Genomic DNA, 27701 nt, shown 5'->3' with positions numbered 1-27701 from the left:
GGGAACCCCTTTGGGTGTTTTAACTAAGCATTATGTTATACTTTAGCTATTGAAAAATAGCAGATCTACAAGCTCGTAGCGCGCCACTGAGTGGCGCGCTACGAGCTTGTAGGTCTGCTATTTTTGAAAAATTGTGAAAATGCGGCACAAATCTTTGAATATATATTCTTTCAGAAGACTTATTTTTTTATTTCAACCCTAAACGTGTTAAGTGGAAACAAACTGGCATAAGCCTGCATGATCTGAGCCTCATACACCCCCAAAAAACAAATACAATAGCGACTTGTGGTGTTACTGAAAAGGCTCATTCTAATTAGCTAAAGTGGATAAAGTGGATGTTTGAAGCTACCCTTTTGTCATATTAGAAATTCTTTGAAATTCCCTCCGTTTACTCACAGTCAAATTACCGTTAGATTAGTCACCCCTAAATAATTCCCAGAAGATGCCGGGCTGAATTGTAATCAGCTAAATTGGTTTGTTTGCTTGTTATTGACCTAGCGGTGAACCAGCGCCGGTCCTGGACTGACCCTCTCGATACAGCTGCATGGCTTTGCCTTAATGTGGGCCACAAGCCAGTTAATTCACATCGTGGCCAAGTCAAGTTCATCTCATGCCAGATCACGTAAGGCCGTGCTAATGTCAAAGGCAAACTTCAGAGTGTTATTTTAAATCCGAGTGTGTGAAAATGCAACCCCACCGGCACTGAGGATTTAGCCGGAAAGTGAAGATGGACTCGCTGAACGAAGCCTTTTTCTGCAACCTGCATTTCTGCATACTGAGAAAGGTTGCATGCTAGAGAACGGTGGTTCTCAACTGTTTCTGGACAAAGCCTCAGAAGTGTGCGCGGCCCACAGGTTAATTTTCATGATCAATCAATCGATTGTGTGTTCCGGCTTGGATCAATGGGACTAATACAGGATTCCTACTTATCGGCATCACAATGAAAACTCATTTTCAAGGTTTAAAAGAAAATAATACTATGGCCGTTGGCATAAGCAGGGCATGAGAAGTATAAGCCATTATTATTATATCAATGGGCTCTGTAGTCTCGCTGTCTCCGGAGGCTATGGGATATGTAGTGACGTTCCCATAGTCCAGACAGATTGTGGGTTTGTAAATGTGCTTGTGGATTATAGTGATACATGATACACTATTATTAGATGATGTGGGCTTGTTCGATTGAGTTTCAAATTGGACAGAACTCTATGAACACCGAGAAGACAAACTGCTTTGAAAACATCCATACATGCACGGTCCAATATGCTCCATGTCTGCTATATAGTATACGCTGTCTCCATCATTTCTAGATGTATACACTCTACGCATCCAAATAGAGACCCATAAATAACCAACATGTTCTCCTCTCCTTCAAGGTGAGCTTTTCATGGAGGCCATGCAGTCTTTTTTTCTCCCTTCTCTTTCCTCCAGAGACTTCAAAGTGCACGCACAGTTCCAAAGATTTACGTTCAATTTCAGCCTGGCATCTCACAACGTTGGTGGACCTTGGGGGCACTGCGGGACTTCAAAGAGGGCAGCCGCGTGCCCTTGTATAATGCACAGGGGTGGTAGGGTGTGTGTGTGCGTGTGTGTGTGTGTGTGTGTGTGTGTGTGTGTGGGGAAGGAGGGGAGCAGTGCAACAGTTCATCTATATAATATAAACAGATAGCTTCTCATGCAGATGGAGGAGATGCTGGTAGGCAAGGTATAAATGCAGGCCAAAGAGAACTTCCCCAGGGAAAGGAAGGGACCGCACGTTCCAGAGACTCAGGACAAGATTAGTTATGCTTCATTTCTTTATTTGCACGACGCGTTTCGCCGTTTGGCTTCGTCAGGTGCTAGCATGCAAGCACCTGACAAAGCCTGGAGTGTGCGGTCCCTTCCTTTCCCTGGGGAAGTTCTCTTTGGCCTGTGTATATATATATATATATATATCACCCATTCTTGAGATAAGGGACAAAACTTTTTTCAAACTAGATTTTTTTTTTTTTTAAGATACATTCAAATCAAATAGATGTATTTGTAGACACAGGTCTCAACTACCAATCTTGAGAAGGAACAGGTTTTTCGCATAACATTTCTTTCTAAAATGGGACATTTATGCACTTAATACCTGATTCTTGTCAACTCCGTCAGACACACTAAAATCCCTTTTAATTGAATTTGATAATTTCAACAATAATATAAAGTCCTCAGTTATCTTATAATGGCTTTCAGTAATCAAGTTAAGTAATACAATTCTTTTAATATTGTTTTGTTCCAATATCACACTATTATGAAATATCCAATTTCTCAAATCCGTCATTTCAACCTTTATTTTCAATATTATAACATGAAAACCATGTAAAAAAAAAAAAAAAACATCATTACGTATCATTTCAGTTGGTGTTTCAATACATAAGCACAAAATATTTAACATCGAATTTTCTATTTCTTTGGAAATTAACAAAAACATCACGGGACGAACGTCTGACGGAGTTGACGAACATCTGACGGAGTTGACAAGTTTAACTGATTTAGGTTCTAGACCACCTAGGATCTTGATTCTGGTGACTAATCCCACATTTTCAAGGATGAGGAATACAGTGGTACTATTTATATTGGCCCTGTGACCATGGCAGCCATTTTCAAAATGGCCGCCACCTGCTGTTATTTTACAATAACTCAAGTTCCACACCACCTAGGATCTTGATTCTGGTGACTAATCATACATTTTCAAGGATGTGGGATACATTGGTACTATTTAGATTTGTCCTGTGACCATGGTAGACATTTTTCAAAATGGCCGCCAACTTTCTGTTATTTCCCAATAACTCAAGTTCTACACCACCTAGGATCTTGATTCTGGTGACTAATCCTACATTTTCAAGGAGGAGGAATACAGTTGTACTATTTAGATTTATCCTGTGACAATGGCAGCCATTTTCAAAAATGGTGGACCTGCTATTATTTTACCAATTTAGTCAGGGAATATTATCAGAATAATGTTAAATCTGTGAATACATTTCTTACCAATAATTTTTTCACCAATGTGTTTGTAAAGGTGTCTACTAACATATCCCACATTGGTTTCTATTGAACATTTTTGACAGCTGCTGACTAGGGGTCAAACCCCTTGGGCTAAATTCGGCCATATATCCACTTGCCCAAATGTGCTGACCTCATTTTGTGATGACGGCTATGGCCGTTTTCAGCCCAAGGAGTGTTCTTCGTGCATAGCTAATGTTTGGAATGCATTCAGAATCATGAAAACTCCCTAGTTTGACATGTCACATGCTACTTAAAGCATAATGAACATTTTGCCTTATATAGGTTGTTGATGGTACCCCAACTTTCAGCAGCTGTCAAAAGTTCCCCTAGGGTGGTTGAATATAAAGCAATGTGGGATATGTTAGTAGACACCCTTCCAAACACATTGGTGAAGAAAATTCTTGATAAGGAATGTATTACCATATTGTATTAATATCCCCTGACTAACTCATCTAGACCACCTAGACCCGACTTCACCAACAGAGACCCGATTGACAACTAAACAACAAGTTTGGACAGCCCCACCAATTAGTGTTACGGAAAATAGCAAGTGTCTACCCTAGGCCCAGAGGGAGACACAGAACTTAGATGCGGCTCACATGTTGCACGACTCCTCAACAAGCTGCCACCAGAGATGAGAGCTGAATTCTGCCGCACAATGCTCTGCGGCCCAGGAGCAACCAACACCATGTTGGAGTTCTCTGAGTGGTTGAAGCACGAGTCCTAGCCATATAGCCTGTGCAAAGGCAAACACCTTGAAGACCTGCTTGAGGTGAACATTGAGCAGTGAACAGTGAGCGAAAGACTGAAGACAGAAGATCTGCCTTCAGGACTATCAGGCAGGATGTGCAGACACTGAAGGCATCAGTGTCGTTCTGTGTCCCCAGCATGTCAACCAAAGCAATGTTACCAAATCAAAGGAGCCTTCACCTCAAGTCACCTGGGGCTGGGTGAGAAATCGTATCCTGTATCTAGCCTCACAACTAAATACAGACACTTGGCCAGACTGCCGTTTGAAAGGGTTAAACCCTTCATCCTGATTGGGGAAGACCACCCCACCTAATCACACCAACCGAACAAGTGAGTTTGGGGCCTCCAGGTGGGCCAGCAGCCATCTGCACAAGACTGGGCTGGACCCTGCAGGAAAGCAATCTCCAGCCAAGACAATGTAAGTTAACTATAACAGAGCCCCAGAACACAGAGGTCATGAGAAGGATGGAGAAACACTGGCAGGAGGCCACCAAGATCAACGCCACACTGCAGTGGCCAGTGAAGTCAAACTGTGCGTCTGTACCTGAAAGGGACAAGTCAAAGGCCAGAAAGCCCACCTCCTTTTAATGTCCTGTCAGTAGCAACTCAACCTGCACCTGAAATAAGCCCTGACCCCTCCCAGAGAAAGTTCATCCTTGAAAATGTAATGATTAGTCACCAGAATCAAGATCCTTGGTGGTCTAAAACTTGAGTTATTGGTAAAATAACAGCAGGTTGGTGGTCATTTTGAAAAACAATGGCTGCCATGGTCACAGGACAAATCTAAATAGTACCACTGTATTCCTCATCTTTTAAAATGTATTATTAGTCGCCAGAATCAAGATCCTAGGTGGTCTAAAACTTGAGTTATTGTAAAATAACAGCAGGTGGCGGCCATTTTGAAAAACAATTGCTGCCATAGTCACAGGACAAATCTAAATAGTACCAATGTATCCCACATCCTTGAAAATGTATGATTAGTCACCAGAATCAAGATCCTAGATGGTGTAGAACTTGAGTTATTGTAAAATAACAGCAGGTGGCGGCCATTTTGAAATATGGCTGCCATGGTCACAGGGAAAATCTAAATTGTACCACTGTATCCCTCATCCTTGAAAATGTAGTCTTAGTCACCAGAATCAAGATCCTAGGTGGTGTAGAACTTGAGTTATTGTAAAATAACATCAGGTGGTGGCAATTTTGGAAAATGGCTGCCATGGTCACCACGAGACAAATCTGTGATGGCCCTATAGCCAAAAATGTTCCTTAAGGCATGCTCTAACTGTGTGCCAAATTAGAATACGTCCCATTATTCAAAAACTATAATTTTATTGTTTTAGGAACACTTTTGTCAACTCCGTCAGATACATGTCAACTCCGTCAGACACAAAACCTGACGGAGTTGACGTCTGACGGAGTTGACAAAATGTCATTTGTTTTCATCTTAACCCTCTGTAGTACAATGTAGCCATTTTGTTTTTGCTTCATTTGTTAGCTAAACCTAACCCTAAACTTTTATAATAAACATTATTTTGGAATTCTTAACAAAGATCATAATAATGTCCTGACGGAGTTGACATGTAAAAGCTGTGACCACCCTGATATCAACATTGTTTGTTTAAAATATCAAACAATTGAATGCTTGTCAGACCAGGTGCTCCACTGTTGCAACAAATACAAACGGGACTTGGAAAAGGAGTCTTCAGGCTAAATCTGTCGACAATATTTTCTGATTAATTTAAGACTTTTAAAAAACCTGACGGAGTTGACAGGAGACGTGGGACACACATTTGATATGAGATATCTAATGGAAAATATAAATTAAAATTATTGTGTATATTGTTTGCTATGTTGTTGACAATCTACTTTAATTTAGTATGTATATTTATGTGATTGTGACAGTATTAGACACTTTTTTAGCAGTTTGAAATTATGACCACTTGCTGGGGACAGGCTAAATACAGGCGTTTTTGGGTACAGTGCCTGCTTTTAACTAATTCAGATGGCATATGAAAACAATTATAATGAAATTAATGGCATAATAATACACAACTGTATTACATTTAACTTTGCAAGTGCTTTTATTTTTATTAAATTAATTTATTCTTAACAATAATAAGGCTCTTATGTGTGGGACATGTTTTTTCCACTTTTGTCCCTCATCTCAAGAATGAGTGATATATTATATATATAAATAGCAGCTCTTTTTGAATGCTACTGTTGTACGACGGAATATTAAATGTGGCCTAAGTGCCAAATGAGACTAATTGGTGTAAACATGAGACTAATTGGTGTAAACAAAGTGTGCTTTCACGATTATTTGACTCATCGAAAGAGCAAATCAATAGAATAATTAATGGCTTCGATGGGGAAACTCTGGTGGGGGCAAACAATGCGCCGGGTCCAAACCTCAGCACTTCTCATTCACTCCTGTTGGGGGCCTGTTGGGGGCCTGTTGGGGGCCTGTTGGGGCTCTGTTGGGGGCCTGTTGGGGGCCTGTTGGGGGCCTGTTGGGGGCCTGTTGGGGGCCTGTTGGGGGCCTGTTGGGGGCCTGTTGGGGGCCTGTTGGGGGCCTGTTGGGGGCCTGTTGGGGGCCTGTTGGGGGCCTGTTGGGGCTCTGTTGTTGCATAATGGATTCATTTTTAATGGGATGGGAAGCTGCAGACTGGGACCAATTACACGGCAGCACTGCCAGTAAAGTGGCCGCCGCGCTCGCAGGAAAATCTCTGGGAAACGGCAACAACGGCCTTGTGTGTGTGTGTGTGTGTGTGTGTGTGTGTGTGTGTGTGTGTGTGTGTGTGTGTGTGTGTGTGTACACAAACACACACACAAACACACCTTAACCCATTCTGACCTGAGATCAGATTCATACGAGGTTTCCGCCGGACACACACTGGTCTGATGAACCCATTCTGACCTGAGATCAGATTCTAAAAATGTCAGTCGTTCTTCGATTTTTTTCAAAAATAGCAGACCTACAAGCTCGTATCGCGCCACTCGGTGGCGCGATACGAGCTTGTAGATCTGCTATTTTTCAATAGGTAAAGCATAACATGATGCCAACACCAAAATGGGTGCCCGGTCAGAATGGGTTAAACATTCAAGGAATTTACATCTGCTATACAATTTTAAATACCAGTGGTTATAAGCTTTTAAATGTCAAGGACTTGTAAGGGTCCATTTGTACACTGTCAGAGTTACAGATCTGTAAGGGTCCATTTGTACACTGTCAGAGTTACAGATCTGTAAGGGTCCGTTTGTACACTGTCAGAGTTACAGATCTGTAAGGGTCCATTTGTACACTGTCAGAGTTACAGATCTGTAAGGGTCCATTTGTACACTGTCAGAGTTACAGATCTGTAAGGGTCCGTTTGGTACCTCCTATAGGACTCGTTAAAGGGAAGGGAACCATCGGACTGTTAAGAGGGAATCATTAAGGAACCCGCATCGTTGAAGTCCTAATAGATCCCCACCCTAGTGTTTGTGCATGTGCGCGTGTGTCTGTGTGTGTGTGTGCGCGTGCATTTTAAGTTTGATCTGACCAGATGTCAGATATGGTTATCTCTGTTCATATCTCTCGCTCTTCCACTTCAGCCTGGGCTTATCTAGAATAGATGTGTGATACTGTATGCACTTCATCTTATCTAGAATAGATGTGTGATACTGTATGCACTTCAGAACCGGGAGATAAGTGTCCTAAAAAAAGTTAGTTTCAATCACGCTCCATTACTGGATCTGGAAGCTCTTAACGGGGGTAACTAATGATGGCATGTAATGGTCAATGAATGCATCCAGTTTATCCAGTATGTATTATAATGACAAACATGAAAAATGCCTGTTTTATGGTCTGACTTCACTGAATAAAGACATACTGTAGAAAAGTAAGCATGCTTTAACCCATTCTGACCTGAGATCAGATTCATACGAGGTTTCCGCCGGACACACACTGGTCTGATGAACCCATTCTGACCTGAGATCAGAATTCTAAAAATGTCAGTCGTTCTTCGATTTTTCAAAAAATAGCAGACCTACAAGCTCGTATCGCGCCACTCGGTGGCGCGATATGAGCTTGTAGATCTGCTATTTTTCAATAGGTAAAGCATAACATGATGCTAAACACCAAAATGGGTTCCCGTACAGAATGGGTTAAAATGAACAAGGTTATAGAGAAGACGTCATATTGGGGCATGTCTGATATCAACGGTCCATAGAACGCATGATATGCCTTGAAACTCATTTCAATTACTCATTCATGTGACTCTTCAGAAGTATGTATAACACTTAAACTCTACAGTATATACTCCATTTACTGGGGTTGATTAGGCCCACTAATATAAGGCCCATTCCCTCACAAATTGGCTGATTGAGAACCTTAAAAAGCACTCAAGATCCAGACTGATGGCCTGGGCCATGGCTCAGTGGTCCAGGCACCTTGGCTGGTAATCCAGTCTGGCAGTGTGCCGCGGGTTCGACTCCCGATCCCGACGGCCTTTACTGCATGTCTTCCCCCCCCCCATCTCTCTCCCCATTTCCTGTCAGCCTACTGTCTGTCCCTCCATTAAATAATATATCAAATAAAGGCGAAAGCCACAAAAAAAAGATCCGGACTTATTACAGATGTCTTCAACAAAAAAATTTAAATGGTCGATAAACTCTAATTAACTCTTACCTTGGATATTCCGAGCCTTTGCAGGGCTTTTTTCCTGAAGGGAAAGATCGGACCTCGGGGCCATGGTCTAACTTTCTCTTCATCTGCAGGAGGAGGATAGAGAGAGAGAGAGGGGGTGGAGAAACGGAGGAAGAAGAGTCAGACACTGGAGAAGGTCACATTTACAATCAACACAAGACACTCTGAGACACTCTCCACTCAGACATTCATTTAATCGCATCCTTCCCGAAAAGTAAATAGCATGCAGCACGGGAACAACCACGACTATAATTCATCATTTGCAAATGCACACTAAGTGCTCTCTCTCTCTCTCTTTTTCCAAATGTCTTCTCATCTTTTAAAAAGAACAAAACATCTCCCTCTATACTTTGACACACAGGAAGTCTCCAGACGACGCAGCGGAAGACGACTTCCATCCGTCTGTGAGACGAAGCGCCGGCAGGGACGAAAGATAAAAGAAAAACCTCACCGAGGCGAGACGACAACATCCTTCACCAGACATTTTTAATTCCATGTCACAAAAATCCCAACTTTCTTTGCACACTGCCTCGTGTCAACAGGTGTGACGTCAACGTGTCATTACAGCCAGGAGGCGCACAGACACAGACAGACGTTGACGTTTCATGACGTTCCAGCTGATAATTAAAAGGCTACGAGGCTTCTGTCATCGCTCCAGATATTGGAGCGGAGCGGCGCCGGGTTATGCTATGCTCCGTCATACAACAATAGCCGATCTACAGGCTCAGAGTGTGTCGCGCCGTGAGCTTGTAGATTTGCTCATTTTCAGGGAGATGGGTCTGGTTTTCACCACAGATGGGCTGTCAGGGTAATTATCCTTGGACCCCGGGACGGTTGACAGCTGACATGTGAGTCAACACACAGACCCCATGGCTCACAAGGACTAAACACGGGTAAACATGGTCATATGGTCATGTGTGTGGCCGTGAACGAACGCCGATGATGTGCCACGATAATATGATGAAAAAGCTCCATCTTTTTAGATATGATAACACCTGCTATGTGGTTTGGAAGCCTGGACAACGCAATGAGCACAGTTACAGCAACAAGTTGGAACTTCCGCCAAGTTAGAAGTCGATTTTCCATTACAAGTTTCCAAAGTTCTGTTCAAATAAATGTTTTTGATCTCACACAAGCCCTCTGTTGGAATTGTGTGCTTCGAGTTCACACAACTTCATCTGTCGGCCACTCCAGATAGAGGAGGTATTTTTGCACACACACACACACACACACACACACACACACACACACACACACACACACACACACACACACACACACACACACACACACACACACACACACACACACACACACACACACACACGCACACGCACACGCACGTGTGTGACTGTCTCTCTTTCTTTGCAAGTCAGTCGATACATTTTCTGCTTTACTACAGACCGAGGGCAATCTCCCAGCTTTTGTTGCTAAAACAGTTTGGGAAAAAAACACTGTAAAATACACCTGCATTGCAGAACCAAGCCACAGCATTCAGAGCAGTCCTTCACATGGGGGTGGCGACACCAATGGTTTCCAGAGCGGTAGGCGTACAGTGGGTTCGTTAGCAGCTGTTCCAGCAACTACCTTGGATTTTACAAGTCCTCAGGCAACTCAAAGGCGGAGATCTCCTACTGTCAGTCGAAAAGACTGCTTTGACGGTTTATAAATTATGACCCGGGGTCTCCATGTTGATGCTACTGTAGTTACAAGTTCTCATTAATGGTTTTCATTGGTTAAATAATAAATATGTATACATTCCACAGAGACTTGATCACTTTCAACCTGGTGTCCCTATTTTGGGTGAAAATGTAAAAAAAGAGAAAAGAAAAAAAGATAAATCGTAAAACAGCACAAATAAGCTCACAGCGCATCACATCGCAACGTGTTGTGAGCTTGCAGAAGTTATTTTTGCTGCATTTGCACAACTGTCACACATATATATATATATATATATATATATATATAAGATACATGGTTTCTGCCCGATTGTGACATTTTGAAAATGTCAGTCTGTATGATTATGCAACCCTGATCGTTGGATGTAAGGTAGTTAAAGGTACCTTTCAGTATGACGCGAGTACAGCGCCAGTGTGTCTAGGTCAGACAAACATCCCTGTCTCTCAACAGCTCATTTGTCTCCTGCTGCAACAGGCACACATTTCAGAGCAAACATTGATCAAATGTCATAATATTGAATTATACGAAGTAATTTAGAAAGGAAATCATTTCATGGCCTTCCTGATTAGAAGCAGTGCTGTAAGTTCAAAGTCAAAAGCCCTGCGTGCCCGACCGTCAGGAAAAATGCTTGCAGGGGTAAAAATGTGCAGATGAGAGCCAACAATGCAAAGCAAATGACACCTATAAAATATAGAGAGCCAGCAATGCATTGTTTAGAACGTATTAGTTCAAACTCTTATGACGCAGTTTCCCCCATTAGAGGTATATATCCCTGCCTGTTAAAACGTTTTTTATTTATTTTTTGGGAGAGGTTACTTAGGGACCAGCTTACTGAAATCCACGCTTGTGTGCAGTTAATTATGTGCTTTGTCAAAATGGTCCTGCAGCCGTTTCTTGCTACCAAGCCACTCCCCGCCTGCAGTGTGGCATAAGACAACACTCCAGGGTGATTTATAGTCTGTTGTGACCCTGGTGTTGTGCAGTGGAATTGGCAGATCTACAAGCACATGCACATGGCATGCTGCAGCGTGCGGTGAGCTTGTAGATCTGCTATTTTGGCTGCACGGCGGTGTAGCACATTTATAGTTTCATGAATAGTTTTCATTTAGTTTTAGTCACATTTTAGTCACCTGGAATGTTTTAGTGCTGAGCTGCGTTCAGACTTGGATGGTTAGAGCAACAGTACTGCAACATGCTGGGGGATCTTGGGAAGTCCCACTAGTTGCGCTGTTCACTGAGCTTCAAATCCACAATTATTGCATAAAAACCATGTCTGGAAGCCACAAAGTGCTTAGGAAGGATTTGTGTCGTTCCTGAGTGGTGTGCTAAGGACGGGAAGGGGTACTGGTGGGTGAAAACGTTCGGAAGCTTCCCTTCTTGTCTGCTCAGTGTTTTGGGTAGAGATGAACATGTCTACTCCACATGAAGACGGCTGCTTCTTACAGCCCTCGTATCCATCCATTCATGTTTTCTTCCGTTTGACAACACCCGAGGAGCACGATAGTAAACACTCACAAAAGGCCAGAGGGGTCAAAAAACGTTGGTTCGTCTAACTGCTGGTATAGTTGGCAGTAAGTGACATTGAAAAATAATGTTGTGGATGGTTTTTTTTTTGGTGTGTATTTCTGCATGTTCTGAAAGAGTAGACCGTGTGGTTGAGGAGATAGGAAACCCAAGGACGAGTTGAGAATGTGAAATATTCTGTTTTGTTTTTGACGACGGCGCCACCGAAATGATGACCACAGTGACGAGACCAGCTGCACCCATGGTTCTGTGAGAAGAACAATAAATGATAAGCACAGTGACGAGGCCGGCTGCACCCATGGTTCTGTGAGAAGAACAATAAATGATGACCACAGTGACGAGACCAGCTGCACCCATGGTTCTGTGAGAAGAACAATAAATGATAACCACAGTGACGAGGCCGGCTGCACCCATGGTTCTGTGAGGAGAACAATAAATGATAAGCACAGTGATGAGACCGGCTGCACCCATGGTTCTGTGAGGAGAACAGCGAATGATAACCACAGTGACGAGACCAGCTGCACCCATGGTTCTGTGAGAAGAACAATAAATGAGAAGCACAGTGACGAGGCCGGCTGCACCCATGGTTCTGTGAGAAGAACAATAAAAACACCCTCGCAGGAAATTCCACTCGGATAGAGGAGAAGGACAAGAAGAAAAATCGATTCAAAACCCATCAACTCACTGTCTGACTGAATAGCAAGGCCTGACATGACAGATAAGATGCGTGTGCATGCGTGTGCGTGTGTATGGCTGTGTGTGTGTGTGTGTATGGGCGTGCATAAAGAACACACGACCCTTTCAAGGGTCACATTTCTTCCTCGGGAGACAAATAATAAAGAACCTTGAACCTTGAAGGGTGAATTATACTTAGGTGTGTGCTAGTGTCATGCACTGATCTACAAGCTCACATCGGGTTGCGCTGCACCCCGCCGCGAGCTTGTCGATCGGCTATTTTACGGCTCGCAACACGGCGCGAAACCAAGCATAAGTCAGCCCTCAAGACGCTCCCCCTATCAAAGACTTGGTTGTAGAATTATTTCCCCGGGTCACCCGAGTGTGACTAAAGGGACCGGCGAGCGACCTCGGGGGAAATGAATGGAGCAGCGGCTGCCATGAAAAGAGCGTTGGTACTACTGATTAAGAACCACATGCGTGGTGGGGGAGAGAGGGGCTCAGAGCAGGCTGCCACGGTGTCAGATCAAGGCAGCAGTCAGAGCCCCGAGAGCAGGGGGGGAAATGTACGACTCGTCTTCTTCAGAAACGAGACGCTTGTGGGATTCGCAATAGAATCTATATTCCATCAAGCCTTAAATGTAAAAATATGCGGCTGTGAGAGTTCCATTGATTAACGGGAGTGGACCGGCTTATAGGATTCCCCCGTTTTTTGCCGAGGTCCCATTCAACCCACCTAACTCCCTTGTTCTCCAAGGAGTCCCATTCAACCCACCTAACTCCCTTGTTCTCCAAGGAGTGATCTCACTGTGTTGGCAGTTCAATAGGCAAGGAGTGCTGGGATGTGTGCGTGAACGTACTGGGTGTGCGTGTGTGTGTGTGTGTGTGTGTGTGTGTGTGCATGAGCGCGTAAGCGCACACGCAAAAGCTTGTGTTTGAAAGAAAAAATAAGAAACTGAGTGAAGGGGGTGAGAATAGGGTGTTGGTTGTAAGTGTGTGTGGTGTGTGAATGTGCGCGTGCATGTGTGTGTGTGCTTGCGCGCATGTGTGCATGCAAGAGGGGGGGGGGGGGGGGGCGGAGTGGAAACCTCCATGCAGCTCTAAGTGAAGGCGTTGAGAAGCGGAGTGTGTGTGGACAGCCTCCTGTGTTTAAAAGCCTGGGAAAAGGTAACCAGAGACGAGCAGAGAATGTTATGTTTGGAAAGCGCTTCTAATCAGACTTCTTGGTGTGGTGTCTGACGTCCTCCGGCTTCTGTCTCCCATGGCCAAGACACGGCCAGAGGCCAGAAGAGCACAACAGATGGGTGCAGAGAGAGAGAGAGAGAGAGAGAGAGAAAAAACATGCAATCTGGAAATTCTAGCGGCTCTGCCGGTTGCATAGCACATACTGTACTGATCTACTGTAGTCAACGTTCAAGCGTTTGAATGGACACTCTGAATGGTCATCATCACAGCTCTCCTGTGTCTCTTCACCGTATTATCTACTCAAGCTCAAGTGCCGAATAATTCTGTTTAAAAAAAAAAGACCGCATTCACTCCCTGATGTAATAACACCTCGATTCATTGAAATGTCATCCACGCTACAGGCAGCAGGAGCCATCTGAAACGTTTCTCACCGAGAACCGTGCCAGAGTGACTGGAGATAACAGATATCCGGATCATAAGCGGAAGGAAGCCCAATAGAGGGGGGGACACTTTTTAGAAATGATATCTGTTAACGGGATTATAATTTTCCTCTGGGTGAAACAAACAGATAGCAGCAGAACACAGTTCAGCTGCAGGGGGATGTACTGCTACATATATGAGCACTATTTAACACAGCAATGTAAATGAGGCACAACTCTTAATAAATTATTAAAACATCAAGGGAGGAATACAATAGCGGTTCCTTGACGATGTTCGAGTTGTGATGCCTGCGTGCAACGCATGCAAGTACAAAAGCCACGCAAGCCTTCAGCACCTCCTTTCTAACATGTTGGCAAATGAACACTCCAGATTAGTCAATTTGTTTGCATAATACGCTGCGTGAAATCGGCAGCAGCTGCAGATTCTCCTTCACATTTTTTTCTCTCTCCCTTGGTTTGTAGATGCTGAAACGGTATGACTGTGAACACGGGGAGGGGCACATTCACAGCATTAGCCTCACTCTGGGATGCGCTAAAATATCGCTGTAGAGTAAACGGATGATTAGCCAGACGGAAGCCCGGTCCATCGTTCCAGGGTCATCGACCCAATCGCTGTCAATGTCAAGCACACTCGCTGCTGTCTAAGACTCACGCAGCTTGTTGAGCTTGTAGATCTGCTATTTATTTACAAAAAAATCTATCTCTAATGAAATGCTCCGACATGAGGACACAACAATTCATGGCTTATCAAAATGAAATAATGATTTTCCTTCCTTCCTTCCCCCAGAACAATGTTCCCCACTTCCCCCTATAGTATACGATACTTCTAGCAGGAGAGCTGGCGTTGGTTGGTGGCCGGCGTCCGTCCAGCACAGCCAACATCCTGGAGGAGATATTCTACCTCACACGGTCTGACACAGTGACCCATTATCTGTGCTTTAACGCCTGGGGGAAGTGCACCATGTCAAGGAACGGGATGTGGGGGGCTTTCCTCCTCCTCCTCCCTCTCCTCCTCCTGGCTGGGAAGGAACAGGCAGGCAAGGCGAGCCCCCCATATAGAAGGAACAGGCAGGCAAGGCGAGCCCCCCATATAGAAGGAACAGGCAGGCGAGCCCCCCATACAGCCTACCAACAATCTGATCTCCTACACGGATCTCACAGAAGGCACACTTATTGGCCAGTAGAAGATACCAATACCAAGCATGCCGCAGAATGCATATACTGCAGCAGTGTGCGATATTAGAATGTGTATATTCTATAGGGGGGGGGGGGGGGGGGGGGGGATCGTGATCATGTACATTAGCCTACATTAATGTGATGGCTTTCCTATACAGTGCTCTCGTCCCTGTGCGATGGGAGGACCAAACCGCACACACACGCGCGCACACACACACACACACACAAGAGCTCTCGGCCGGCTCTTTGGGACGCAGGTGCACAGCCATATGCAGCCCCATTGATTCAGCAGGGGAGACGGATGATCTGGGATTAAATGAATGCGATTTCATTAACGCAGGCGCGTTAAATTAATATGCTGATTGATTTTAGAAATCCGCCCAAACCCCCCCCCCCCCCCCCCTCTCTTCCCCCCGCCCGGACGCTCGGCTGATCACAGCGGCAGTTTATTGGAAAGTAACGCAATGCAAAGCGATTTGCACATCTAATCAGACACCGTCAGTCCACAGGCAGATCGGGATCGACTCCCCGGTGAATGCGGAGAGGGAGAAGATGTCATGACAGCAACGTTACATGCCCAACACATCACGTAGCGGTATTAGCCTATACGGTTCATTAACACCACGCCTCAACCTAAATCATTTTAAACGTGCATCGCATCGACTGTGGGCTGCTGTTATGTTACCGCCGCCATCCTCTGACTGCAGTGGTCAGGAAAAGCATCATGATGATCGGGACGCGTCAAAACGGCGTCCTAGAGAGCATATTATTATTTCACATGCTTGATCACGAAAACTACTCACTTTATAGAATATCATCTTTAAAGTGCCGTAGAACCCCATGGCTGTCGTCTGACGTGGGGGGCTTTCCTCCTCCTCCTCCTCTTTTCTCTTAATTCTCTTTCACTTGTCAGTGGAAAACGATCAAGTCCGGAAAAGGCGTGTGCGTGTGGGTGGTGCTGCTGGTGGCGTCGCTGTGACCGTGCGGAGGCAGTGCAGTCTCAGGTACATCCAACACCATCCGTGGTGTGAACATGCTCCAGTCCTCCTGCTGCCTACACACGTCACCATGCACCGGACCGCCGCCGTGCCCGTGTGTTTGTGTACTGTGTGCGTATAATGCGCGCGCGCGCGTGAGAGAGCGTGAGCGAGAGAAAGTGAGTGTGTGTGTGTGTGTGTGTTTATAGTAGTCCTGACTGTGCTGTCCTCCTCCCCCGGTACGGTAAAAGGAAAGCTCCGCCGTGTCACTCTGAATGAGGCTCAGTCACAATGCGGAGCAAAGATCCTGCAAGCTGGAGGCTCCGACGAGAAATAACGACGAGCAGAGAATAGAGAGATGAGATGAGTGGGAGGGGGGGGGGGGAGGGGGAGAGAGAGAGAGAGAGAGAGAGAGAGAGAGAGAGAGAGAGAGAGAGAGAGAGAGAGAGAGAGAGAGAGAGCAGCAGGAGAAAGGGGAGGAGTGGAGAGAGAGAGAGTAGCAGGATAAAGGGGAGGAGTGGAAAGAGAGAGGGGGGGGAAGGGGAGGAGGAGGAAGAGAGAGAGAGAGAGAGAGAGAGAGAGGGGGGGGGGGGCAGGAGAAAGGGGAGGAGGAAGAGAGAGAGAGAGAGAGAGAGAAACCCTGCTCCTGCTCCTCTCCTCCGAGGATGCAACCACACGACAGACTCCTGGCACACAGGGTAATTGTTTTTGCCTCTAAAATTATTCCCTCAAGGCAGCACTTACAACTAACTAGCCAATTTAAATAAGACCATGAATTGAGCGTTTTAGTTATTACATGTCACATGTATGTACATTTACATTTAACAGGAGCACAGAAGCTCCAATGAAGTGTAGGCTATCTCTTGTTCATTATTATTATTATTAATATAAATTACTGTATTTTTGAGTGGCGCAACCACTCCAAAGAACAGCAATGTCTGTGTTCCCGTGTTCACCTATGTGACGTTAATGAGCACCAGTATAATGATAGTGCTGCACTGTTGCCTGCTAATATGAGAGAGAGAGAGAGAGAGAGAGAGAGAGGTGTGTGTGTGTGTGTGTGTGGGGGGGGGGGGGGGGGGGGGGGTTGGGGGAGTTGCACGACTCAGTTCACACAGGTGTGATTTTTTTAAACTAATGAACTCAAAGTTTAAATGAGTCTGAAACACGAAAGCTGCCTTAAAGGCAAAAGAGTACCAACCACACACACACGCTCTTTACTGGAGGATCGGATTATATTGTCCTCCCCGGTGGTGAAAGCAGAGTGGTGCAGTTTGACATTCAACAGTATGTCCTCCCCGGTGGTGAAAGCAGAGTGGTGCAGTCCGTCATTCAACAGTATGTCCTCCCGGTGGTGAAAGCAGAGTGGTGCAGTTTGACATTCAACAGTATGTCCTCCCCGGTGGTGAAAGCAGAGTGGTGCAGTCCGTCATTCAACAGTATGTCCTCCCGGTGGTGAAAGCAGAGTGGTGCAGTTTGACATTCAACAGTATGTCCTCCCCGGTGGTGAAAGCAGAGTGGTGCAGTCCGTCATTCAACAGTATGTCCTCCCGGTGGTGAAAGCAGAGTGGTGCAGTCCGACATTCAACAGTATGTCCTCCCCGGTGGTGAAAGCAGAGTGGTGCAGTCCGACATTCAACAGTATGTCCTCCCGGTGGTGAAAGCAGAGTGGTGCAGTCCGACATTCAACAGTATGTCCTCCCCGGTGGGGAAAGCAGAGTGGTGCAGTCCGACATTCAACAGTATGTCCTCCCCGGTGGTGAAAGCAGAGTGGTGCAGTCCGACATTCAACAGTATGTCCTCCCGGTGGTGAAAGGAGAGTGGTGCAGTCCGACATTCAACAGTATGTCCTCCCGGTGGTGAAAGCAGAGTGGTGCAGTCCGACATTCAACAGTATGTCCTCCCCGGTGGTGAAAGCAGAGTGGTGCAGTCCGACATTCAACAGTATGTCCTCCCGGTGGTGAAAGCAGAGTGGTGCAGTCCGACATTCAACAGTATGTCCTCCCCGGTGGTGAAAGGAGAGTGGTGCAGTCCGTCATTCAACAGTATGTCCTCCCGGTGGTGAAAGCAGAGTGGTGCAGTCCGACATTCAACAGTATGTCCTCCCGGTGGTGAAAGCAGAGTGGTGCAGTCCGTCACCAACAGGTCCGTACACAGGTCCGTACACGGACAAACATGTCTGAGGCAAAGATTTGCGATTTTCGGTTTTACACACCATTATAATGTTCTTATTTTGATCATAACACCCACTTACTGGACGTCAAGTCTCTAGGTTTATTTTCAAATAAAAATTTATTTACAAAAATGACCACCTCACAGGGGGGGCTGGAGTCCATGGGGAACACGTTACAACACCACATATCACTCTTTCCACAGGTGAGATTATCCAAAGCGTGCCAACTGTGAAAATCAAAGGAGCTTAGCTGACTGTCTGGTTTTGTAACAGTTCAAAACAAACACAGCGATTCTCAAATTTTTTTCATTTAAAAAAGATGTTTAACATAAAGCACTTCACACATCCCAGCCAACAGGCTGCATGACGGAACACAGGCAGCTCCATTTGGCCAACAGGCTGCATGACGGAACGCAGGCAGCTCCATTTGGCCAACAGGCTGCATGACGGAACGCAGGCAGCTCCGTTTGGCCAACAGGCTGCATGACGGAACGCAGGCAGCTCCGTTTGGCCAACAGGCTGCATGACGGAACGCAGGCAGCTCCGTTTGGCCAACAGGCTGCATGACGGAACGCAGGCAGCTCCGTTTGGCCAACAGGCTGCATGACGGAACGCAGGCAGCTCCGTTTGGCAGCACAAAAACATGTACGTCCAGACAGTGTACCTGCTTATTTACGCTCAAAAGCGGACAGCCCCGCTCTTAATATGTAAACAACTCGACGCATGGCATGCCTTCGTTAACAAAGCTGGCAGACGGCGGGCTGGCTCACTGCGTAGGAACGCTCAAAACAAATCAGAGGGAGTGTAAACATCTCTTCCACGGCTAAAAATAAGCAGGTGGTGTAGCGACAGGCCGCAGTCAGGAAAAAGGGCTGTTCTGTTTGTATTTCTGTCACACCTGGTGTCACACAGCACTTCCAGGAGAGCAGCGAGGTAGTCAGGCAAACAAAGCAGCGCAGGCACCTTATTATCTTATTCAAATACGGGGGGGGGGGGGGGGCTTGCTTTGTTTGGCTCTCTGAAGAACAAGCACAAAAGTTTCCATTGATTCCGTTGGACACAAATCTAAAACAAGAAATATTGAATGGCATTCAGGTGTCTGCTGTGTGCCACGCGGTTACCCAGAGCTACTTGGAAAGTGATTCTCAATTATAACTGCACTGCATACGCCGTCACTCCCAAGTGGCTACAGTGTCTCTGCAGAGTGCAGGAAGTCGATTCAACATGGAAAGCAAAACAAATCTATCCACCCTTTCGCACGCGTCTGATTTTTTTTCTCTTAGCGCTTCATGTCTAGGGGGCCTTATGCGCCACGATTCATAGGCTTTCCAGACACTTGTCTTATCTATGCAGTCATCTAAGGAAAGATTGTCTGGGGCATAAACTGCACTGCAGCTTGCTTCCATTGTTGCTGATCGAAGAACTGAAGCTGTGTATTCTGCTGTTTTACCTCATTTGGAGTAAGAATGACTGTCAGATGCAGAGAGCACAGGTGCTTAGCATCCAGGTACACTGCATAATTTCCACTAATAGCTCTGTACTGTATAATGCATGGAGTGTGCTGCTGGTAATATGAAGCCGTATGGTCTTGGGATACCAATTAGGACGCTGACATTTTCTTCATTAGTCCTTCTAAACCCCACCACTATTAACCTCACAGAACATCTGCATCATTCATCACTTACAACAAAAAAAGAATCACAGTCACTCTCTCCTGAGAACGGCCCTTTTCACAGGTGATGGGGCATTGAATTCCCAGCAGCCTTTGAGGCACTCAACGCCTACACCTTTATTCAACCGTCTAGAATAGAGTGGGACATTTGGGGTGGTGCTTTACAACCCAGATCGGCAACGAGAACTCAAGCTGAATTATTCTTTGACCTGTATTTTACAATAGCTGAGTAGGAGCTGGTAAATGTGGCCTGGAGTGTACTGTGGCCCTATACATACTTCGTCATACGACAGATAGTGATGCGATAGTCTCCATGCTTTATGAGGAGACCCGTGACCTGAACGAATGCTGTGACTCCCACAAACCAGCACAGCTGCACCTGCTTCTTCATGTTATTAGTACATCTGTTTGAGGTGGGGCGGGGGGGGGGGGGCAGGTGTTGGAGGGGTTAATCTGGACCTTGTGCACACACTGGTTTGTTCTCTGTTCTCCCAACTGGTTGCCATGGTAACGCCCCAAAAGTGCACTAAAAATCTAAGCGTGAGGCGCGGGATGGGGAGGGGAGGGGAGAAGAGAGGTGGGGGTGGGGATGGGGAGGGGAGGGAAGAAGAGAGGTGTCGCAGGCAGGATGGTGTGTGTGTTTGAGGTGTCCCTCATGAGCCCCCCCCCCCCCCCCCCCCCCCCCCCACCCACCCCACACAAACCCCGTTCCCCTTCATTGGTCCAACCTTTACACAGCACATTGGAATGCCCGGCATGTGGGGTGGGGTGGGGTGGGGGGGGGGGGAGTTGGACCGTGGCCTTTCAATAGGGCCGAGGCCTCCTTTGTCGTTCTCCTTCTGCTGCTCTGTAAAGCATTAACCCCCCCCCCCCCCCCCCCCCCCCCCACCCCTCCAGTACTACTGGCCACCCGCTTATCAAAACCTAGACCCCCCTCTCCTCCTCCTCCTCATGAGCTGGACACAAAGCGCAGAAGCGGCCTTTGTTTTTGCTTTATATTAGTAGATGGTTCCATTAGTAAATTAACATTGAGGATTGTTTTTGTAGATTGGGTTCCCAGGGATTAAAATAAAATGGTATCAAATGGGGGGGTCGGTGGACTAATGCCTACAGTATTAAACTGGGGGTCCTTGAGAAAAAAAAAAGTAATTAAGCTCACACTCATTCGTCAAAAGACCTCTGACCTTTAGATCTCCCGATGAGTCAGTTATGATTTGCTCGATCTACTTTTCGGCCTTTTTGGCCACGTCAAAGTCTGTCTGTCTGTATGAGTATGGGACGTGCTCAGTGCTCAGCCAAGGGGACAGACAAAGTCACATGTTGGAGACGGGTGTGCCACCGCTCAAAATAATCCAAACCCAAGGTAGGTACCTTACGCGATATTCAGAGCCGACAGTGAAAGTGTGAAACACGGTCTGGTTACGGTGCGGTGTGGTGTGGTGAACAGCCAGGGGCTAAATGCAAATGCTGTCCCATTTGACTTCCTATGCAAATAGTAGGCGAGGTGAGGTTTAAACAGACACCAGCACGCCGTTGTAAAGCGGACTGGAGCAATCCTTCAATGTGCATTGTCAGGGACGAAAGACACAGAGTCACATAATGTGTGAATGAAATTAGTTTTAAAGATTAAACGTTGATGGATTTGAATTAGATTAGGAGCTGCAGAAGCAGGTCGAGGAGTAAATCCTAAATCATACTTATTTTGCGTGTCGCGCATTGAAGAGATCGTCTCATTTTGATGTGCGACGTCGGCACAAAACTAAGTACGAAAAGAGGCTTACGCCAAGGCTACGCCATCTGCAGCTGAAGAGGCCCATCTTGAGCAAATGTTTAATGTGGCGGTGCTGAACTTGAAGGACACAAATACTTCCTGCGTAGTGATGCGTTACTAAATAGAGCCGTGTCATTGTTTGATTGTCCTCACTGTGACAAAATGAGCGGGGGGGACAAAGGGCGAGGGGGGGGGGGTCCTCTCTGCTCAATGGGTTTTCAGCAATAGTTGAGCGACGCAGGGCACATTCCAGACTGGACAGATGACATGCATGTGATGGAGGGGGGGGGCTGGGGGGGCTGGGGAGGGCTGGCTCCATGAATAAGGAAACGATGGATCATGCCGTTAATTCTCGCAAAGCACCAACAAAAAAGAAGCAAAGGCATGGTCTGCATGGGGTGGGATTAGCATATCCCTTTAGCCACCCACGCGACCATAACTCCTCCGTAGCCCGAGGTTTGATGGGGTCGGGTCAATTGAGGAAATTAAAGTGAGGACCACTGGCATCTCCCCCGTGACACCAACGAGGTCCATGGGAAATAAATGAGCGAAAAAGGAGGTCAGCGTTTGCCATTACCGACAATTATTTACAGATTTTTAGTTACCACGGGTAGGCATTTTAAAAATGTATAAGGCTTTGGCTGAAGTCTGTAGACACTTCGGTGGAAAATAATGAATAGCAAAGAAAAATGTCTGAATGCCAGACAGAGAGGGTGCACACAAACTGCAGTAAAACTTTTGACATTTAGAGAAAGCAAGGTGAAGCCCCCCCCAACAGTCTGATAGTGTTCAGTGCCATTCCCCTTTGACAGGCCCTCACAGACACTCACATACCACACAGACACACTGGAGGACCAGCCCATATCGGGGTTGATAACGCCGACATAAATTACAGAGACAAAACTAATACAGAGCTTTATTTGTTGTTTATCACAGAGCAGCATCTAAATGGCACTTGTTATGTCCCCGCAGAAAAGCAGTGAAGGTCACATTTTATGATGGCACAACAAGGCATCGAAGCTGACTGATAGTAGTGTGTGGTATTTGAAAGGGCAGGAAAGATATGAAGTAAATTGGCTAACAAAGTTTAAAATACATATTACAGGTATGGCTTTGCATTTTATTCTGCTTGGGAGGGATGGAATATTGACCTTTCTTTTGCCATTTATCTAGCCAACTGTGAAAATAGAAAATAGACCATGAAAATCTAAATTGTATCTGCTTCCCTGTGAGATAATACAAATAAAAAGGAAGTATTAGGGAAGACAAAAAGCAGTGTACTGAAGAAAAGGAGAACATTGTACCGTTTCTCTGTGGATTATTTGTATTCCAGCAGAGTTGGAGACAGTGGAACGTGAATTTAAAAGGTGCTGGAATTAAACTTAAAGCTCATCACAAACCCTGTTATAGTTCTTCAAACAACGAGCCATCGGTGGTTTGACGAGACCTTCGTGGCACACAGAACCAGAACCTGCATTTTCCCCCACAGTGCACGTCTTTGACGCAGAAGTCCTGTTACAGCTTGCACCAGTAGAGGAGCGCTTCCCAACCTTTTCTGCATCAAGGAGCACTTGAAGATCTCAAAGGCAACCGCCCATCTGACCACTTAACAACTAGGCAGCCGTTCAATGCACGTTCATTTTAATGATCAATTAATTGTGTATCAAAGTAACCAGAATAGTATACTTATTTACTTATTATATACTTATTTCAAGGTTTTAAAGAGGGGAAAAAATAGCATGTCATTATAAATAAGATTTTTTTTAAATATATTATCATTCAAATCCTAGTGTTTTAACAATTATTTGGGGGCCAACTTGCAATACCGTCACGCCCCCCGCAGGCTGGGAATCAGTGCACCAGAGTGGCAAATGTCTATAACGAATTGAATTGCATTTTTATAGCGCCTTTCCAAGTGCTCAAAGCGCTTGACAATGGTTCATTCATTCACACATCGGGAGGTGAAGCGGCGAACAGTCGACGCCAGCGGCCTCACTTCCCACATTCACACACCAATGGTGGAAAGCTCACACCGACCAACTCATTGGAGGCAATGTCTCAGTGTCTTGCCCAAAGACACTTCGACATGTGGACAGGAGGAGCCGGGATTCGAACCGCCGACCCAGCGATCATTGGATGAACTGCTCTACCTCTGACCTGCTCTACCTCCTGAGCCACAGCCACCCCTAAATCTACTGCAGTCGAGGTCTTGCGGGGATGTCCCAGAGGTCATGCCCTGGTCTCTTCTCCTCGCTGCCCCAACAGGCCTGGAAACAACAGCCAACTTGTCTGTACTGATTTATTCACGCCAAAGCACTCGAGCTGATCACTGATCTGGGACTCGACGCGATTGGTTAAAACGAGAGAGGAAATGGAAGCCGTTGGGTGTCGCCAGGGGACCAAATAAATCAGCTGGCGGAGGAAGTGCCGTGGAAGGGGAAGGAATTAACCCCCCTGGCCTCCAGCGTGTATATAAGCTCAGGGATAGATGCTTACGGCTCTCGCAACAGGAAGTCCAACATTGGCTCCACTGTCGACCCCTCTGCCGCACAATGAGTGACTGTACCGCTTCAAAGTAAAGCTGACCTTTAGCTGGGGAAGATCCACGCTTTTATGGTCCGGGAGGGGGTTCCAGGATGCTGGAATCATGTGATTGCCACAGGGCCAATGCAAAGAATGTTTGTATGATTCATGACCATGTATAGTCATATCACTTCTTTAACCAATTGAACCCTATACAGTACTTAATCGTACGACACATGGCTAAAACAATAGCTGATCGACAAGCTCAAAGGCAATGGATATCTTCTAGATTTTTTTTAATAGAATTTTAACACCTATAATACCATGAGACAGAGATGTCAGGTTGAAAGTGGTTAAGGAAACCATGCGTCGGAAAGAAAGCCACCAACTACAACAGTGTGATAGGCCTATATATATATTCAATACTACAAAAGGGGGTCACATTGGTGACTATTTTGCAGCCAGAATTTCGTCATGAAAAAGTAGCACATCTCCTAACAATAGAACACTCGACAACGCTCTCTCCCTAAAGCCCGCTTTCAGTTTGTTTGAGTTATTGAATATGCATTCTCCCTCAACTGTCAATCTCATTTACAAATTAAATCGAGGAAGGATTGTTACAGACGATGCAGTTGTAACTTGGCTCAACATTTGCACAGAACTGGACAAAAACTAACAACTAATTACGCAGGGAAACAAACAACCAACCAAACAAACACACACACAAAGAAAAAAACCCAACTAATTACTGTGCATTCCTCAGGGAGCTGAACGCAGCTACATTACACCTGCTGGGCTTTGGCTGCGGCCCTGAGTGTGTGGGTTTGCTTGAGGAGTTGCCCGGGCACTCATTGGGGGAGGTACTCTGGCGTGGCCTCGACTATGTTTGACCTATTGACCTATTGGCTGGAGCTACCAACGGACACCTTCTGGTCCATTTCCCACTTCATGCATCTCTCAAATGATCCCCTCCATCTCTTTAACCACTTGTTTTAAAGGGATTGTGACATAAAAAATAAGTTTTTGTAATTCTTATTTTTTTTTAGGTTTTCTGAACTCAATTGCACCCAACAAACCTGAACTTTTAACATTCAGTAGATTTTCTGTGGTCTGGCGTTTTCTGGCTCAGATTTTCCTGTGCTGTAACATTTGCCAGCAGATGCCTGTTTTTTTGCAGCTGAAAAGGCTTCAGAAAATTCCAGATGACAGAAAATCCACTGAATGTTCAATGTTTCGGTTGTGTGGGTGTAATTGAGACTAAAAGAAAAACAAAAAGAAATGAAACTTAATGTCATGAAACCTTTAACCCATGTTGGGCGGGAACTAAGCCCTTTTGGTGTTCTAAGCATTATGTTATACTTTAGGTATTGAAAAATAGCAGATCTACAAGCTTGTAGGTCTGCTATTTTTGACATAATTTTTGGGGTCCTTGACATGAAATATTGAGCACCACTGATAGAGAAACATAGGTATGTCAAAAAACATTTCTGACATAGGATTTAGAAGACAGTTATTTTTATTTCGACTAAATGGGTTAAACCCTATACTTCATTGACTGGAGACTGAAGAGATTCACATCTGAGCTCCTTGACTGAAAAAAAAGGGCATCCGTCATAACATCCTCTGGCCTGTTACCATTTTGTCGTGGCCTTCTAATCCTAAATGCAATCTCACAATTTCCTCCATCTCTGGAACCGAGGAGTCATTTGCATGCCGCGCTGTTCCAAGCCAATGGTATCAGGAGGAAATAGCCCTCCCCTGCCGGAGGGAGGCTTTTTGCCCTCCCCATATTGGATCAGAGGAGTGTGCTATTCACTCCCACACGTCTGCAGATCAACAATACGAGGGAGGGGGGGGGCTAACCTGCAGTGCCCATAGTGGGATTGCGGCGGGGGCTGAAATAAACAAACATTGGTCATCCCCGACGCATTCCCTTTGATTTGTACCAGTAGTTTCAGAACAGCGGTGGTGGACTGCTGCGACAAGCAGGATATTTCCGTATAATCAAAATTCATCTCAATGCCGAATAATCAACTGTAAGGCAGTGTGCTGTGAGACGCAGTTTACTGAGATGAATGACTGAGACACAACACACACACACACACACACACACACACACACACACACACACACACACACACACACACACACACACACACACACACACACACACACACACACACACACACACACACAGAGTATATTTCGCCCACGTAAGCTTATGTTGTGATGGGAACACAGGTCTGCCTCCATTCAAAAATAACTCCAAATTACAGGCCAAGGTCTCCACTAACAATGCTAATATGCATTTTCATTTAGAGAGAACGGCTAGAGAGCTTGAGTGGCTGAGAGGAATGTGAGTGAAACAACAACAGAGCAATTCCCCGCTGCTCTGCTGGCACAGCCAGACTCAAACTTCATTGCAGGAAAAAATGTAGTGTCTTTCCTCTATATAAAACACCCATAGTTGCCAGAGAGAGGGAGTGGGGGGGAGGGGGGCAATACGCCTGTACCAACTTCAGTGGAGAGATAAATGCTTCCAACAGCTCGCGGAACAATGGTCTATAACTCAAAACCCAGGAGCCCTAGCAGAAGACATGCTGAGGGGGCTGAGAAGCAATTTGGAATCGAGGATGCGGTAACCGTTGCGGTTCTGTTCCGGTTGTCTTTTGAAGATTAAAACCAAGATGAATTATATCGACAGGTGAGCCCAGAGGATGAGAGGGATGAGATAACGTGGAAGGAATGCAGGTGGAACGCGTGAACTGAACGGCCCCCTTTTTCTGAGCTGAAAGGTTCAGAACGCAGGCTCTCGTTTCCAGCGCTCTCATGATCTCGCCTGCGTAGGCCAGGCAGGCGAGGCAGAGTGACACTCATTGAAACGGCAACAAAGGGCTGAAAAGACGTGACTGCCGGCTTGAACCGTGCGCTCCTATTTTCAGGAAGCGACGGCCGGGTGCGTTTGATCTGGCCTAGACGCCTTCCATGGGCTTCCCATGCTCCGTCTCCCGTCTAAACGGCCTTCTGGGGATTAGACTTATCTCTGGCGGGCCGACGGCAGCGGAGTGCAGGGTGATGGCAACATTTTTAGCGACTGACTCAACTGCTACCCATGTCTCACTTCATGCAGAGAGAGAAAGAGAGGGAGCGAGATAAAAGGGAGATTGAGAGAAAGAGTTGGAGAGAGTGAGAGGGAGAGAGGGCAGAGATAGACAGCAGGAAACAGAGGTACAGTATGAACAGAGAGAGAGAGAGAGAGAGAGAGAGAGAGATAAATAAACCATGGTCAGATTTTGAAGGCGGATCAAAGAGAAAGGCACATGAAAGGATGCAGGACTATGTTTTGGCAGATTTTTTTGTTGGTGAAATTGACTGACGCAACGGCACGGCAATGCAAACCGTGGAGCGAACAAGTCGGCGAATAATTTCTGAAAATTCCAT

At 45.9% G+C, this 27701-nt stretch overlaps 1 protein-coding gene across 2 annotated transcripts in view; it reads right to left on the bottom strand.

The window, feature by feature from the left end:
• LOC310858604 (F-box/WD repeat-containing protein 7-like) overlaps positions 1–27701 on the bottom strand; it is a 140098-nt gene that overhangs the window by 48022 nt on the left and 64375 nt on the right. For both annotated transcript variants that reach the window (XM_083764787.1, XM_083764786.1), the window contains exon 2: positions 8447–8529. In XM_083764787.1, coding sequence (XP_083620913.1) covers positions 8447–8529 — 83 coding nt within the window. The remainder of the gene's footprint in view (positions 1–8446; positions 8530–27701) is intronic.

The sequence above is a fragment of the Protomyctophum parallelum genome (genome assembly GCF_964188405.1).
Source record: "Protomyctophum parallelum genome assembly, chromosome: 5".
NCBI classification, from domain to species: domain Eukaryota; kingdom Metazoa; phylum Chordata; class Actinopteri; order Myctophiformes; family Myctophidae; genus Protomyctophum; species Protomyctophum parallelum.
This window is presented reverse-complemented; position numbering and strand designations above follow the sequence as displayed.